We start from the raw sequence: 17,108 nt of genomic DNA, 5'->3' as shown, positions 1-17,108 counted from the left end.
ACTACACTTATTAAAAATCCATGCTTCTAAGGAGTGAAGTGCCTGCTCTTTTTTGGTCTGTATTTAGTCATAATGAGGTCATAAAAGAAAAGCCATTTTAGCTCAACATACCCTTTTATGCATACCTAGTCAATCAACAGAAGATACAAATCTTTAATACACACCTTGTCAGCCTACTGCTGATATCTTTTGTAGTTTTGATAATAAACTCACAGAACTTGATTGTTTTGTTTCCCAGTGCATGCTCACATTTCCAGTAATGACAGCAAATGTCTGGAAGGAAACCCATAGTCTTATCAACAGATTCATATTGGGTTTCACATGCTAGAAAAATGTAAGAAAAACAAAATACAGTGATTCAGAATCAAAATTTCTGAAAATTATTTTTAATATTTTATTTGATTTCTTTTTGTGACATTTTTACAACCTCTACATTCAAATTCTCTTGATGCAACTGTATTGTTGTATATATACCAATGTAAAATCCAATATAAAAAGAGTTGTGATCCCGTTTGAAATATAAGATCACATACAATGTTTTGAAATCATCAGCAATTTGAAAATATGCAGTATAAATATAATATAGTTGCATTAATTTAGCAAATACATTGTAAAATCAAGACATTTTATATAGCCTACCCAGAAATAATATTTAGAGCATCATCTACACCAAATACTCATGAGAAAAAGACCAGCTGGCAGCTATTATTTGAGCTATTATTATTAATTCCAGGCATGGTGTCGTAGAAGATGAGCATTGGGATCATTGGAATATATAACAGGCCTGCCTCTACATGGGGTCAAATTTCAGGTGGATGATTAACACTTTTGGCATTACACTTTGCACCTCATTGGTTGGTGTGGGCACAAGGAGCAATGCAGAGAGATTAATTATATTAACCGACACTATATACTCTTACCACCACCTCTCTCAGTTTCTCAGTTGTGCTATGTTCATACACAACTGTTGGTACATTTAAAAAGTCACATTGTAAACTCAGCACACATATGGCCTGCATGCCCCTTATGGGTAATGCTACAGGAAAAAAACATTCCTTGGACTTCTGTGTTATTACAATAATATATCTGTTATTCAAAGTGCAAAGTGAACAAATAAATATAAAACATAGATACAATTATTATTATTATTATTATTAGTCATAGTAGTAGTAACAACAACAACAACAATAATAATAATAGTACATTTCTCAAGACAAATCTTTAGACAGCCATTTTTTTCATGAAAAACCAATATGCCAATGAGCTGATGCTTAAGCTTTTCTTATAAAGCACCTGTCCATCATAATTGTTCACAGATACATTTATTGTTTTATAGATATGTGACATCTTTAACATGTGCAATGTATAATGCACAAATCAGCTTAATCCATTGCCCAGAGGGGGTGACCAATCCACACTCATCGTGAGACAGACTGGACTTCCTGTCTCAGGATGCCACACGTGTCATCAGCTCCTCCAGGGCTCTCTCACAGTGGTTCTCATGCACCAGCAGCACCTCTTTGATGGCATTCTGCTGGAAGCCCATCTCATTAAACTGAGCCAAAAGGTGCAAGAATTCTGCAGCCTAGAAAAAAGAGTCGGGGGGGGGGGGGGGGGAACTCAGTTAAACTTGCTCTAAAAGGATTTAATGATTTAAGGGTTATTCAATTGCCTATTTTTCAGTGTTTACAAAGCCACATCCTTTGAAGGGTGTTAAAGATGACAATATTCAAGTTGTACTGCGTGCAGTCCCACAAAAACAAAGGCCTGAATTATTAAACATTAAGATTAAGAAACTGTCAATCATTGAAATTGCCAATGAGACAATATCGAATAAAATTTAATCATGCAAATTCAGCTTAGGAGATAGAGGCAGGGCCATGCTGGGATATAGCACACTAGTTGCAGACCATAGAGTGCAAACATACATGTAAAAAGGTATTTTGTTTTCTTTGTATCATCGTCATTATTTCTTATGGTCATTGAAATAGCTCTGCACTGCGACTTCACAGGACACTCACCTTGGTCTCGCAATTGTGGAACATCTCCAACGCCTCCTCCACTTGGACTGAATCATAGCCAAGCTTACACAGCCGATCGCACGTCACCAGGTAGCTCAGGATCTGTGGACAGCAGAGATGAAAAGAAGCATCAAAACCAATGAAGACGGGAGAACCCATGGCCAATTCCACACCACTGTGAGAAATTCCACCAATGACATTAAGAGCCCCGCCCTCCCCTCCATTTATGGATTCAGAGTCCCTTGCTCACTATCGAGGATTCATAGCAGATCTCATTGCTACAGGTGAAAAAAAACTGATTTCACATATCAGAGTGGTTAAGAAAAATTAAAAGTAAAGCCATGTCTTATTTTCGTCCTGCCACTGACTGAGTGAAACAGAATATGTGTGAGAGCTGTGGGATGTCAGTCTTTGCCGATTGGGGCACTAATTAACCAGGTCAGGGGGCTCAGCCTTGTTAGTGAAGCCCTGAGCATCCATGCCAGCTGCTTTCTCTCTTCTACATTTTACAGCCAAGTGCAAGCAAAGCCTTAAAGGTTCTCAGACACAGACCACCTACCAGTACGTGGCACTGAAAATGTGCTATCACACAGGCTAGAGTCATGAAAACTTATGTTAAATATTCAAACAATGGTAAATGGTTTACTTCTCAAATGTAATGCAGGAAAAAATGTTCCTTTCCCTCCTGATCATGTTATAATTGTACATACAAATTCAGAAGACAAAACAGCAACTGGCTTTGACTCTTTTGAGCAGGCTCTCTAATTAGATAAAAATTTTATGGATTGATGAGAGAAGCCTTCTAAACAATAGACAGCAGGCCGAGAGTCCAGCAGAGGCCTGTATGTGCCTCCACCACTGGTCTTCCTGAGTACAGCTCACAGCTAGGGTTAACTAGGTTTAACCACATGACCCCGCCGTACAACCACAGCTCCTCCCCGCAGGCTATGCAGACTGCCTAGTGACTCACTTGTACTCCTGGGAACTGCTGTGAGACACTAAGAATAATATAATAAATTCCAGATTGTGGAAACTTTAGTGTCTATTTTTTGGTATCTATTTTTTATTACCATGGTTTCAATTTCACAGGCAACCAACATCTTTTGGGAGATAAAACCAGATGTTCTCTCAGTAAAATGAGAATTAATAGAATGTTTAATAGTAAGGTTAGTGCTGGGGAGGGGGCTTTTGAGCAATATTTGGCAACAGATATGTAACATTACATTTCATATTTATATGCACTAATGGCTTAAAAGATCTTTCCAAAAACAGTAAGTATTAAGTAATATTAAGAATGAAGTTTTCCAGGGGAGACAGTTTCTCGGTCATTTCATGCATTGTTAATACAGTTTGAGGAAGACATTTTTATTCGACGTCAGCACTTGCATAAAATGACACCTCTCAGGGAGCTTGCAGGCGAAGACAATACTGCTTTCACTGACGTGTGCACTGTATTTGCAAACTAGTCAAGAAGGACCTGCAGCTGAAACCCTTGAGAGAGCCTCCAGTTTTCGGTTACGTGGTCAGACCTGCTCTGGGCTCTGCCGGCCGGTCTTCTGCAGGGCGATGATGGCGGTGCGCAGCGGGTAGCCCTTCTTCGTAACGGCTTCCAGCAGCTCCTGCTCCTCTTGGCTCAGGGCCGACAGCAGCTCCACCGAGGAGTCCGGGGCGGATGTGTGGGAGCCAAGGGGATGAGGCGCCGAGGGAGGGGGTGGCAGGCAGGAGTATGGGCTAAGAGACTGCAGAGAGCCCACAGCACAGGGTCACAACCCCATGAATGAGAGGGGACTGAACTACAACTAAACTACACTGAGTGCGCCTTATGTGACCAGGCCTATGTTTGACTCAATCTGGCTTCCTCATTGAGTAACTGGCAGCAGAATTTATTGCTTTAAAGCCAGCAAACAATGCTCAGTTATATTTGCCATGCGACACCATCAAGCATATAACCTTGACATGCTATTCCGCTGAGATGCACATTTGCGGGGCAGTATTACCCACTAATCCCAACGAACTTGTAACAACTTGGGAGTATTCCAGGAAAAGACTTTACACTAGCTATTCTTAGAGGGTACATCTTTAGAAACATTTGAGAAATGTGGCATGAAAAAGTGAACATAGCTTACACAGTCATTATCTCTCCTAACCAACATCTTCAACTAGTTATAACTGGTTTCCTCTGTGAATTAAAAGAAGACTGATATTCTCCCAGAAGCAGTATGCCAGCAATCTGGGGTACGGTTCAGTCTGAACATAAAAAGGTTGTGAGAGTTCCATGAGGCATTAGAATAGTAACAGTGCTTTGTCCACTGATTTAAATGCCTCCTGTCTTTTTTAAGCTTTGGTAAGTCATAGCTGCTTATAGTAAGGTCACACGTGGCTGGACAAATGTCTGTGTTCAGCAATGGATTAAACACACCCTGGAAAGTTAATTAGGCTGAATTGCTGTCAACTGTACATTGGGAATATCTTTATCACAGCCTTTTCCGACATTCACAATATTTAATAAAAATTTGTGGAATGATAGAAATCAGAGTTTGCAAATAAACACCTCTATGGTGATATTCTTAATCAAATATATTTTTGAGAAAAACATTATTACTCACAGTTTCAGGTACATATACATGCAGGACCTTATGGATTTTTGTGCCATTTTAATATCAGCATTGTAAATTATCCTCCTCTGACTTCTACCAGAGGAGAAATAATAAAGGCATACTATGCAGGATTTTCTTGAAAATATTAGAAAATAACTATGCTATGGCATATCTGTGATGCACTGGCAATCTCTGTCTGTGCACAATTTCGCTAAATGTTTGCACCTTGACCTGTATTTGTTATTCTACAATGTGTTCAGGATGTTTCTGGGTGTGGCACTCTTACCGGTGTGGTGGGCTTGTGGCTCTTGATGGAGGGGATGTGTCCGGCGGTGGCAGGCCTGGGCTGTAAGTGGCAGGGGGGCGATGAAGATGGCGGCTGGGGGCTGAGGGAGTGCTGGCGGCTTGAGCGGGACAGCGAATGCAGCCTCCTTGTCGGGCGCCTCTGGCCTTGGCGCTGGGGGCTGCTCGTCCTGGGCCTTTCCAGTGAGTTTTTGCGAAATTCGTGGAAGGAGGAAGAGGAGCTTTTCCTCAGGTGGGCCACGTTTCGCGGGGATGGAGGGTTCAGGTTTCGAGAGGAAGGCCCCAGGTCTTTGAGGCCGTGGAACTGGCGTCTGAGTGCAGAGCTGGGCGGCCGCTCTGCGTCTTCATGGATGGTCGATTTGTCCTCCTCAGTGGACGAGCCCTCGTCATCCTCGGAGTAGCCTTCGTCCCCCTCCGAGTCTGAAATGAGGAACTTGACCCTGGGGTGCATGTAGCGCAGGTCTGCGGCGTTGAGGCTGCGGCTCCTCTGGCGGAGCGTGGGCTCCCAGAGGTCGCTGCTCCTGCGTCTGGCCAGCCGGCTCTCCTGGGGACTGCTGAACATCAGCCAGTATGGGGGACAGGACGCCACCACTTCAGAGCGGGAGTGAGGCAGTTGCATTTGTGGAGCGCTGGGGTAACTCCTCTGTAGTCCTCTCAGCACCCATTTCTCAATGCTGAACTCATACTGCCAAACACAAAAGAGAAAAGTCACGAAGGTGGACGGCAGTGGCAGCTCCATGGTGGTCAATGCATTAGACCTGGAGAACCTTGTCTCGGATGCAACAGTCTGCTGGTTTTCATCATTATGCTCGTTCTCATTGCAATTCAGTGCTTAACTGAACAGATAAAACAGTTGATTACAATGAATTCACCTCACATAGTTTCTTTGATCTGAACCGTTTGCTGATTTTAAGGTGGAAATATAAACTAGAAAGCCCTGTTGCACTACAGGTCTATTGTTGGCAAGCCTTGCATTAAGAATTTTTTTAATGAAAGGTTCAAAAATCATCAGGCACAAAAGAATAGCTCTTGAACAAGATCTATCACCGAGCTATTTGGAACCTTCTCACAAACAATAAGGCCCTGTGTGATGTTCTGTCAGCTGTAATAATGGGCTCAGGACTTTTGCTATGTCCTGCCAGAATCATTGCTGTAAAGTTTGCACATTTGTTCTTTTCTCCTTGGAGAAAAATTGAGTGAGCAACAAAACCCTCAAGGTGCACAAATCTGGCTTTTAAACTGTTCTTATAATCTCACCATTTTCACTCCTTACATTTCCCTTAAAGCATGCAAAAAAGCAGTGGGGGCAAACAGTTTATTATTTTTGGACTGGTAGAGAACTGGTAGAGTTCTAATCGTTTAGCTCAAACCAGAAGAGCAAAAACCTGTAATAGAATCTCAACATATTTCCAAATAAGGCCTTTAGAAGCACTGAAGTCCATCATGAATTATAACAATGGATCCAAAGTGAAATTAATGATGAATTGATGGGAAATGTTACAGAACTTTGTTTGCTCTTATCAACAAACAAAAACATTAAAAGAGGTGGACTGGCTTTGCAATCCATTTGGAACAGATCTGCAATGCTATCTAACATCAGCACAGAACCTCCAGCTGCAGACTATTTAAGGAGAGGGCAGTGCCCGAGTATTGCTCAGAACTCAGTGATCTAGAAAAAGCACGACTGTTATAACATGTTTAAAGATATCACCCAAGCAACAGTTCCAGCAACTGCCCAACCTTGTACCAAAGTAATTACTATGTGATTTTAAGAGGGTGGTTTGATGCACTGAATTCATATTAAATATCTACAACCCAATTCTTCAGACACTGGAAGATAAGTACTTGGTTGTTTGGCTATCATTACAAAAGAAAGAGAGTGAGACCCTGGGAGATTTCCTAAAGCACGTAACACTAACATAAGGCTTGCCAGTGATATAATCCCAGAAGAACGGCACAAGATTCAATGCCACTGCCAAGGCTACAATAATGTTGTAGCTCAAGTCCTGTCATCTCAACCAAACTGAACAAACACAGAGCACTGTGCATGTGTGTGTGTGAGAGAGAGAGAGAGAGAGAGAGAGAGAGCGAGAGAGAGAGAGAGAGAGAGACAGAGAGAGAGAGAGAGAGAGAGAGCTGAAAGCAGGGTTCAGACCTCCGTCTCCCGCAGTATCTGAAGGTAGTCGGGTAAGCAGAGCTCTGGCGCAGTGACAAGCTCCACCTCCTCCAGAGTCCCCTCCAGAGACCCCATGGGGACCTTGAAGGAAACTTCATCGAGGCAGTTCATTTTTATCCCTGGGAGAAAACATCCACATTCACACGTGACGTCAAATGGAAAAGATGGAAAGCTAGCTGGGTAGCTCTTCCCACAGAACCACACCTTGTGTTTTTCTGCTTAGGATGTTCAAGCTTACGAGGAAAAACTGTCTGACTCTATTCTTGATTCACCTAAGAGAAGCAAACTGGCTGCCTTTCCTTGCTACATTTGCTTACCTTATTACACAATGTTTGATGCCTCTAAGTGGATTATGGATTACAGCGGTCTTCTAAATGGCCAGCCCTCTGCCACCACCTAATGCTATGCAGTGATTGGTTGCAAGGCACCCAACACATGCTTGGACCCCCAAGCACGTGCCATCAACAGAAAAAACATTACACCAGATAAAACCTGTGAAGGCTGATTGAAGGTCTACTGATTTTGAGTCTCTACCACTAGAGTTTCAATCTGAAAATACTCTATTGAAGCATATAATCAATTGTTTCCTTACACAAAGTTGTGAAATTTTCATGAGAACTAAAATCGAGCAGTCAGTTTAACATTCTATAATCTTTCAGCAAATCTAATAACATTCCACTCCTGAAAGTCCTCTCAAATCATACATTTATTAAGATCAAGACTCCAACTGTCTGTGGCATACATGAAACCATTCAGTAAATGTTCATTATTTCACAGCAATACTTCATAGTACAAGTGTACTTATAAATTTTCGCTGCATTACTCTCAGTTGATGCAATGCATTTTTTGGTTTAAAGATTAGACAAGGGGTGTGAAGAATAGTTTTCAGTCAGGAATGCTGTGGCGCTTATTTAAACATTCTGCAGTTACCTTAATAAAGATTCTACATCATTCAGCAAAAGACAAATTGGGAAAGTTCAAAAAGCAACCTTCAGTCATGTTTCTTAAAGAATTTGCAAGTAATGGAGCCAATTTTGATTGATATCAAATCTGAATGAAATTCTGTACTTTTTGATGCCTTAGGGGAAAAAGCCAACCTGCACATTCTATTTAATACCTATTAAAAGTTGAACGCACGAGAAGCAGAAATGCCTTTTTAAACTTACGGATGACTAAACTTTCTAACTGGACATCACATCCCACCCCTTCAGCAAAAGTAAAATATTTTCTCTCTGCTGTAAAAATATAGATCAGTCTAACTCTTGAATGCAACCAGATGGGGCATTCTATTTGATAGTATTTTGCAATTTATAGAGTCAGATTTATCAACGTATTTTAATTTACAAATATGTATTTTAATTGACAAGTCTATTGAATATTTCATCAACTCACCACTTTAGAGAAGCTGTCCAGAGCAGGTGTCTCCTTGATGATTGTGTTCCCACAGACCTTCAATGATGCAATATGATGATCACAGCCAAAACCTTGTGGGCTAAATATGGAGACTTTCCATAAGCATACTCCTGCCCAGAGCTGCCATGGAAACAGGAAATCTGTTTACCCTGTATTTAATGAATGCGTGTATTCTGCCCAGGTCTAATGTGGTGTAAGTTGGAGGAAGTTCATTGGTTGTTCAGAATAGGTAGCACTCCTGAATTCAGGAATTACATTCGCTAATTCCCTCTGAACCTTTAATCCACTGACATAACCCCAGTCAGCCCATCTGTTTACTGGAGACAATGCATGGAGAGAGGTGAACCCTTTTGATTGGATCTATAACAAAACAAGGCAGTCCCATGTTTGAAAATGGATTTCTTATTTCTTATTCATTCATTAAAAAAGGGTCGAATCACAGATAACATTTCTTCTAAAAATATTTTATTCATGAAATCACACATGGAAGGAAATCTGTCTCATTGCTTTTGGAATGAAAACAAACTTGATGAAACAGATAGCCCATATCCCTGGAGAAAATCAAGGCTCTCTCACCAATGTGGTTTCCTGGGGGGAAACTGGGACACTGACCCATGCCCTCAATCCAGAACACTGTTCCACCAAGAGGCATTACATATCATTTACCCACAATTCTCAAAGTTCTCAAGGTATTTGGTTGAGGATGGTAAAACTTGTTGATTTCAGAAACACATTGATAACAGCCCTACAGCTTGTGCAATAGAGTGAATGTGTGTGGGTGTGTCCAGCAGCCTATATGTAAGGGACCGCTACTTTTCCAGGGCCGAGGCCCAAGTCTCATCTGAGGGGGGCTCAGGAAGGACCCAGGCCTGAGGGATGAAGCTCCCGTCAGGGTGATCTGCAGGCACCAGGTAGGCATCCCACTCTCTCCTGAGGGTGAACAAAAATATACACTTTTAAATTTTCAATTCCACCTACAAAAACATCACCAATATTAATATTACATTCTGTCTTCAACAGTTAAATAACAGAATAAATCATACAGAAGTTTATCATGTGCCCAATGGTGAGAACCAACCGAAAAACTCTTCAAGGACAGAAATTACATAACTGAACAACAATTAAAAAATTAAAAAAAGAAAAAAAAAAAACATAGGACAAATAAAATGTGACCACCCACAAAAAGGCTTGCAGAAACACATCCTTACCTTATCTGAATCAGGGCATGTAAAGAATGCTCTGCCTGTGTGTAGCACTGTTTGAAGGGCTGGAGAGGGTGATCTGGGTGCATTTCCGCTGAAAAATAGAGGAGAATGTTGGGATTTTGAGCGCCAATGGAATTATCACCATTTCTCCACATTTACACATTGGGCGGACACACTGTCGCCTCACAGCAAGAAGGTTGTGGGTTCGAATCTCGGCTTGGGGCTTTTCTGTACGGAGTTTGCATGTTCTCCCCGTGTTCGCGTGGGTTTACTCCGGGTACTCCGGTTTCTTCTCACGCTCAAAGACATGCATGTTAGGCGCACTCCTGCAGTTACCCTTGACCAAGGCACTGGCCTCAGAAGTGGAGTTGGTCCCCGGGCACTGCACTGTGGCTGCCCACTGCTCCTAAGTAACTAGGATGGGTCAAAATGCAGAGAACAAATTACGCCACAGGGTTCAATAAAGTATATCTATCTTATCTATCTATCTTACATATTGGCTCTTCTATCCCCTTAAGAAAATAAAGTGTTATCCCCATTTCTCTTTTTTTCCTGAAATTGGAATATCCATTCATAATTGTCCATCCATCTCTGTAATACCCTCCATTAATACATGGGCAGGGGCAGCACAGTAGTACATGCATCATCCAAAATGTCTGCAGCCAACTGCAAAGCAGGGGACTGCAGAACTGACAGGGGCATTCAGACAGCAGGCACCTCACTGACCAGAGGGGTCACTGTTGTGTGCTGAGACAGGGCATCTCCTGCTGACTGAAACCCACCCTTGCTCCTCCCTCCGTAGTGTGAGGGACAATCTAGAGCAGGGGTCCTCAATCTTATCCAGAAAGGGCCGGTGTGGGTGCAGGCTTTTTTTCCAACTGGGCAGTTACACACCTGATTCTACTAATTAAGGTGCTTAGCAAAGATTCCAAGGAGTTGATTAGTAGAATCAGGTGTGCTGCTGCTTGGTTGGAACAAAAGCCTGCACCCACACCGGCCTTTTCTGTATAAGATTGAGGACCCCTGATCTAGAGCTGCAGCGGTTGATTATTTCATCATCAATTACACTAGCAATTTTCTTTTTTGGGGTAATTAAATAGTCTATAAAAACATTCAGTCTTTTGACAATCTTGAACAATTTATTGACACAATCAAGAATCTGAACAAAACTCATTGTACCAGTCACACGTTTCAGTCTCACAAAAAACTGATTGCTTTTCATTATGAAGTAAATTCTGTTAGATGCCCACACACCTCCAAAACATTCAGTTATTTTCAGAAAACGTAATTTTTCCGCAACAGCCATGCAATTCCAATCAATTCCCTGTGGCGATTAGCAGCACTCGTTCATTGACGGATGCTTTGGGAAAATAGATTATTTGTTTGTAATCGATTAGTCAGATTCACTGCTGCAGCCCTAGACCAATCTGACTGCTGTTCATCTTGTTGTGTATACCTCTGGGTATTACTGCTGTTATTATATTACCTGTGCTAAGTATTTTATGTACTTTGCTAATGTTTTATAGGCCCATTACCACAGGAACTGACAAAAGAAAAAGTAACTTTACTTTGATGCGATTTGAATAATGAACTCTCGGCCACAATTCCTGGCACGATCAGGAATGAGTTCACACAATTGGCAGTGACGGCACAGTGCTTCAGCTGGATGTTCCTCCTCAGAGACATATTTCATCTCAAAATGTCTGTATAACTACCTCCAAAGAGCATGGTCTCCACCTCCCATTTTTTCTGTAGGAACTTCTCCCTCTCCTTCTTCTGCCGTTTCTCCTGCTCCTTTTTGCGCTCCTCCTCTTGTTCCCCCTCCAGCATGACCCTGAGGGCCTTCTCCTCCGCGTCGTACACGGTGGTGCGTTTCCGTATCAGCTTTCTGAGCCGTTCCACATGGCCTTCAAACACCTCGTCCGCCTCTTTCTCAGGGAAGATTCCTATAAAGAAAACAATACAACGAAGCTTACCATGAGAGGAAAATCCCATATTCCATACCGTACACAGGAGTGAGTTCTTTTCTGCCTTGTTACTTGGTGTAAACATTGCCGATTAACACAATAAACACTTTTATTTAAAAAATCAGACATTTTATTTTTCATATTCACATCCATTGAAGAGCAGTTTCATCCACCATTTGCATAATGCTTCAATTCTACTACCAATGAAATATTTGTTTACTATTAAATGACTCCTGTTTGTGTCAGCTGACACATAATACAGTTGACTGCAATGCATCCATCACTTGAGATTGTACGGGGATTAGAGAAATGCTGAGGTAATGGGAAACGGCAAAGAGCTTGTACCCATCTCCACAGATTACATATGTGCTGAGCTAATCGGAACATCCAGTGTCTTATGTCTGCCATATGATCTAACATCACGCCATTGCTTAATTTAAACATCATCCATTTCAGCAGTAAAAAAAAAAAACTTCTGACAAGTTGCACCAATGCCATTTGAGTTATTGTTTAATGTAACAAAATTTTTTGTTTTTTGGGGCGACATAGCTCAGGAAGTAAGACCGATTGTCTGGCAGTCGGAGGGTTGCCGGTTCAAACCCCGCCCTGGGCATGTCGAAGTGTCCTTGAGCAAGGCACCTAACCCCCAACTGCTCTGGCGAATGAGAGGCATCAATTGTAAAGCGCTTTGGATAAAAGCGTTATATAAATGCAGTCCATTTACCATTTTTATTTTTTTTATTTGTTTTAAATGTGTCATAACCATTGTTAGTCAGAAATGTGACCGCATTCAAATTCAGCATTCATTTCTTATTCAATGGCCACAGTCATATGTAATGCATTAACCCCCCCCCATCCCCCCCCCCCCCACCCCCAATTTGGAATGCGCAATCATGCTCCCGCTGCAAAACTCACTGCGATCTCCAATGTCAATTCATGAGAGCACAGACATGCATGCAGACGAACTCATCGACACGGAGCCAATCATGTGCCACCCTACGCGGCTGTGACACTGTCCGCATTCAATGTTGGAACAGAATGTCCTTAACAGGATGAGCCACCCAGTAGCCCCATGGACACATTTCGCACATGCCATTTAGAGTGACATGCGCTGAAAAGTGAAAGACTCCGTTTTTACCTTTTCGACCAGCTGCCTCCTTTCTCAGCTTTCGTAGTTTCTCCAAGGAGCGTAGAATGTCCAGCATTCTCTTGGCATCGGCCTGTTTTTTCCTCACCTCAGACAGCACACTATCGGCAGCCATTTTCAGCTCCAGCTCCTGTTATAAAATAAATTAACTGAATAATAATATAGCATTGCATATTTCCTTAGCAGACACTACCCACGGTAGTGGACAAACTTTATATTTCCCAAATCCATAAGATACAAACTGAAAATCCCAGAAGGTAAGAAGTCAAGCGATATGTGCATATAAAATTCATATGGTAGCCCTACAACAATGCAGTTTCTAGGAGCAAAAGTAGTCAATCTTACAAGAATATGCTAAAGAATTTAATAACTGTAACTGTGTTGACAGGTTGCCCCCTACTGGTAAGAAATTGTAAAATATGTTTCTACATACAGGTCATTGGTTGGGGGAGGTCGCATTTTTGAATGATTAAATTATAGACAGACAAGTGAAATCAGTGGGGACACTGAAGATGGAAAATGAAAGGTTCAAAAGTCCTCGCCGGACGGGATTAGTGTTGCCGGACAAGTTTTTTTTTTTTAAATCACTGCACGTCAGTGATTTCAATGGTCTGACACACATTCCTGCCTAGCATGAAAAAAAACCCAACAACACACATGTAACTTTATACAATTAAAAGAAAACACGTTTTTTTAACATTTAAAATATGCATGAAAAACATAAGAGCAACTCTTTCTCAGGTGGCTGAGAATGTCAATGCAGGACATGACCAGACTGCATCAGCAAGAACATAGTGGGGGATATTATAGTGGGGTTGCAGTGCATAAAACCTTCATTACAAAGACGAATGCACATCTGAGAGTTCAGTGGTGCAAAAATCATAGGTACTGGTCTATAGAGATGTGAAAAAAAAAGTGATTTGGTCAGATGAGTCATCCTTCACCATATTCTCGACAAGTGGGCGAGTACATGTGTGGCATACACCAAAACAACGGTACAGGCCTGAATGCTTGACCCCTATAGTGAGGGGGTCCAATGGCTCTGTCATGCTGTGGGTGGCATTTTCCTGGCATGGTTTGGGTCCACTTGTCCCCTTAGAGAGGACTGCAAATTAATGCAAAGTTATTCTGAGTGATCACCTTCATCCTATAATGAAACAATTCTATCCTGATGGGAGTGGTCTCTTCAAAGACGACAATGCCCCCATCCACAGGGTATGAGGGATCACTGAATGGTTTGATGAGTATAAAAATTATGTGAATCATATACTATGGCCTTCGCAGTCACCTGATCTCAATCCAATTGGACACCTATGGGAGATTTTGGACCGATGTTTTAGACAGCGCTCTCAACCACCATCATCATCAAACACCAAATGAGGGAATATCTTTTCTGAAGAATGGTGTTCCATCCCTCCAGTAGAGTTCCAGAGACTTGCAGAATCTATGCCAAGGCGCAGTGAAGCTGTTCTGGCAACACCTTACTACAACTTTATATTGGCTTTTCCTTTAATTTGACATAGTCGCTCTAGACGTGAATAAAATTGCTGGTAAAAACTGGCATTAACTGACCTCAACGAGTGAAACTAATTCCGTCCAGACAGGGCTATAGACATAGCAAATTCCCACAACAAGAAACAACAACAGCAGCAAACATACATAGTTGTCCCCCTGGACGACAATGACTAACCCGGGGTGGTTCCTCTTACCCTTTTCTTCTCTTCGACTTCTCGGATGCGTTTCATTCGCCACTTGTCAATGGCAGCTTCCCTTTCAGCAGCTCTTTCATCCTCTTCTTTTTCCTCCTGAATTAGCTCGCGTTTTTTTCTCCGAATCCTGAGTCTTCTCTTACTTATGAGAGCCAATTTTTTCTTGACGGTTTCTACATAAGCAGAATCACTAAAAAGGTTCAGTTTCTCCAGTAGTGCGCTTTTCGTGGCAACTGCCTTGGGGTATAATTCTGTCCAAATATTTGCATTATCCACATTCTCTTTCAATTTCTCACATGCGACTGATAGCTCAGACACTAACCGAGCGGCGCTGTAAAGTGTCTCCCTCACTTGACTGATGGATGGCCTATCACGCGTCTGCTTAGGGGAAGTAAATTCTACCGTTTTTCTGTTCAACAAAAAATTTACGAGCCACTGCTTGTCCATCAGTCTCTGTTTTGCTTCTGCATCTGAAATTGAAGGTTGGAATTCCTTCGAATTACCACTGTCCTGGCTGCCTTGGTAAGTCTGTTGATGCCAGCGAGCGTTGTGCATCTGGTGATCAGTCGAGCTGTGGTTGACTTGCGGTTGATTATTTTGTCTCTGATAATGCAACTCATTACTGCCTACATTCTGGAACTCTGTCCGAATCGGTGGTCCAGATTTCGGATAAGCTTGGCGCTCTTCCAAATGTGTATTAAAATGTGAAGCTCCCAACTGACTATGTAGTCGCACATCAGAGCCCTGCTGCCACTGTTTACCAGACACTTCGCGCTGCATGTAGTCTAAGGGAGGTCTGGAGGAAGAATCGGTGGCAGGACGGTCGTCAAACCTGCGGGGAAACTGCCCGGGTTGTGACTCGTACAGTGGTGGAGGCGGTCTCGTTGGGTCAAAATCCGGGACTATAGCGTTCGGATGTCCCCTATTAAAGATATATTGTTGAGGTAATGGAGGTCTGTACCCATCCCTGTCATGACCAACAGCAGGAGGTGCCGTGGACCATTCTGTTTGAACATAATTCAACATTTGACTATTAACAGGAGTTAGCTGAGCGTGCTGTTGGTAAATACTCGAATCAGACCAAAATCCACCAGGAGCAGTAGACGTACTCTGATATGCACCCGGAGAGTCGTACGATGGCTGAGGCAAAGGTGGTCGAGCGAAAGCTCCCCTTCTCGTGTCACAGAAGTTTGGGTCTAAAAAACCAGAATTTGACGGCTGCTGCGGTCCATCCGGAAAACGCTGAAATGGTGTGTTTTCCATAATCCTCCAAAACCCGATATTCAATTAACTGATAGATTAAAAACGTCTGTAATTCAAAGATAAAGCCCAAATCGCTGGGCATGCCAGTGCTTCATACTAGCGAGCCCACAAACACTTCTATCTATTCACAAAACAGAACGACCAACAGGAACTAATAACTGTGTTTTACATCCAGGTCCTGGCGTTGTACTTCCGGATCGGTGATTGCGCGCGCACAGTACCCCATTTTATCGGCGGTCGTGGATAAATTGGCGAATGGTGGAGTTTGACAAATTTTATACAGCAGGTTGGGGATTCAAAAGGATTCAGATTTTTTTTGTGTTGAAACTGTCATGTTTATCAGTTAAACGTGTGATTCAGATTTGCAGAATTTATACCACATTTCCAAAAGTATGTGGACACCCCTTCTATGTAGTGGTTTCGGCTATTTCATAAACACCCATTGCTAACAGGTACATAAAATCAAGCATGCAGCCATTCAGTCTCCATTGACGAACATTGGCAGTAAAAAATGGTTCGTCCTGAAGAGTTCAGTGACTTTCAATGTGGCACTGTCATAGGATGCCACCTTTCCAACAAGTCAGTTTGTCAAATGTCTACCCTGCTAGAGCTGCCCCAGTCAATAGTAAGTGCTGTTATTGTGACATGTAAACGTATAGGAGCAACAACAGTTTAGCTGCAAAGTGGTAGGCCGCACAAGCTTACAGAACAGGACTGCCAAGTGCTGAAGAGTGTGGCGTGTAAAATCATCTGTCTTTGGTTGCAACACTCACTACAGAGTTCCAAACTACTGTACCTCTGGAAACAACGTCAGCACAAGAACTGGTTGTCAAGAGCTTCATGAAATTGGTTTCCATGGCTGACAATCTGTGGAAGGCCCGTTCCTGTTTCAGCGTGACAATGCCCCCGTGCACAACGCAAGGTCCATAAAGAAATGTCTACCGAATTTGGTGGGGAAGAACTTGACTGGCTTGCACAGAGCCCTGACCTTTAGCCCATCAAACACCTTTTGGATGACTTGGTATGCTGCTTGCGAGCCAGAGCAGGGCTTATGCCCTACATCAGTGCCAAACCTCACTAATGCTCTTGTGGCTGAATTGAAGCAAATACCCACAGCTATGTTCCAGTGTGTAGGCTGTTACAGCAGCAAAGGTGGGTCCAAGTCCACATTAATGCCCATGGTTTTGGAATGAGATTGCCAATAAGTACATATGGGTGTGAAGTTCAGGTGTCCACATATTTCTGAAAATGTAGTGTATATCAATGTTCATAAATGGTCGTAGTCCTCTGCTCACGGGAACGCAGTT

General features: G+C 42.4%; 2 protein-coding genes across 3 annotated transcripts; both read right to left on the bottom strand.

Moving 5' to 3' along the window:
* Window positions 1–187: 187 nt before the first annotated feature.
* On the bottom strand, window positions 188–8,820 carry ubap1lb (ubiquitin associated protein 1-like b). 2 transcript variants are annotated; one of them, XM_064336648.1, is made up of 6 exons: window positions 8,490–8,820; window positions 7,077–7,216; window positions 4,905–5,606; window positions 3,551–3,760; window positions 2,022–2,123; window positions 188–1,585 (listed from the first exon to the last, which is right to left on the bottom strand). In XM_064336648.1, exons 2-6 carry the CDS (start codon window positions 7,206–7,208, stop codon window positions 1,448–1,450), a joined length of 1,284 nt encoding a protein of 427 aa, XP_064192718.1. In that variant the 5' UTR covers window positions 7,209–7,216; window positions 8,490–8,820; the 3' UTR covers window positions 188–1,447. The 2 variants fall into 2 exon arrangements, with proteins under 2 accessions (XP_064192718.1, XP_064192719.1); XM_064336649.1 differs by lacking the exon at window positions 8,490–8,820 and having other exon boundaries at window positions 7,077–8,398.
* Window positions 8,821–8,958: 138 nt separating this feature from the next.
* Window positions 8,959–16,011, bottom strand: pdcd7 (programmed cell death 7). Its single transcript, XM_064336645.1, has 5 exons — window positions 14,539–16,011; window positions 12,821–12,959; window positions 11,431–11,661; window positions 9,719–9,806; window positions 8,959–9,440 (listed from the first exon to the last, which is right to left on the bottom strand). Exons 1-5 carry the CDS (start codon window positions 15,799–15,801, stop codon window positions 9,320–9,322), a joined length of 1,842 nt encoding a protein of 613 aa, XP_064192715.1. The 5' UTR covers window positions 15,802–16,011; the 3' UTR covers window positions 8,959–9,319.
* Between the last annotated feature and the right edge of the window lie 1,097 nt (window positions 16,012–17,108).

The sequence above is a fragment of the Anguilla rostrata genome, chromosome 5 (assembly GCF_018555375.3).
Source record: "Anguilla rostrata isolate EN2019 chromosome 5, ASM1855537v3, whole genome shotgun sequence".
Classification (NCBI taxonomy): domain Eukaryota; kingdom Metazoa; phylum Chordata; class Actinopteri; order Anguilliformes; family Anguillidae; genus Anguilla; species Anguilla rostrata.
Note: the sequence above shows the minus strand (reverse complement) of the source record. Positions and strands in the feature narration are given on the sequence as shown.

Coding starts and splice junctions, on each gene's coding strand:
- ubap1lb (XM_064336648.1), bottom strand. CDS start 7,208: ATGAACTGCCTCGATGAAGTTTCCTTCAAGGTCCCCATGGGGTCTCTG. Junction 3,761..4,904: donor GCCACAAGCCCACCACACCG/GTAAGAGTGCCA, acceptor GGCTCTCTGCAG/TCTCTTAGCCCATACTCCTG. Junction 1,586..2,021: donor TCCACAATTGCGAGACCAAG/GTGAGTGTCCTG, acceptor TCTTTTTTCTAG/GCTGCAGAATTCTTGCACCT.
- pdcd7 (XM_064336645.1), bottom strand. CDS start 15,801: ATGGAAAACACACCATTTCAGCGTTTTCCGGATGGACCGCAGCAGCCG. Junction 12,960..14,538: donor AAGTCGAAGAGAAGAAAAGG/GTAAGAGGAACC, acceptor ATTTTATAACAG/GAGCTGGAGCTGAAAATGGC. Junction 9,441..9,718: donor CATGCCCTGATTCAGATAAG/GTAAGGATGTGT, acceptor GTTCACCCTCAG/GAGAGAGTGGGATGCCTACC.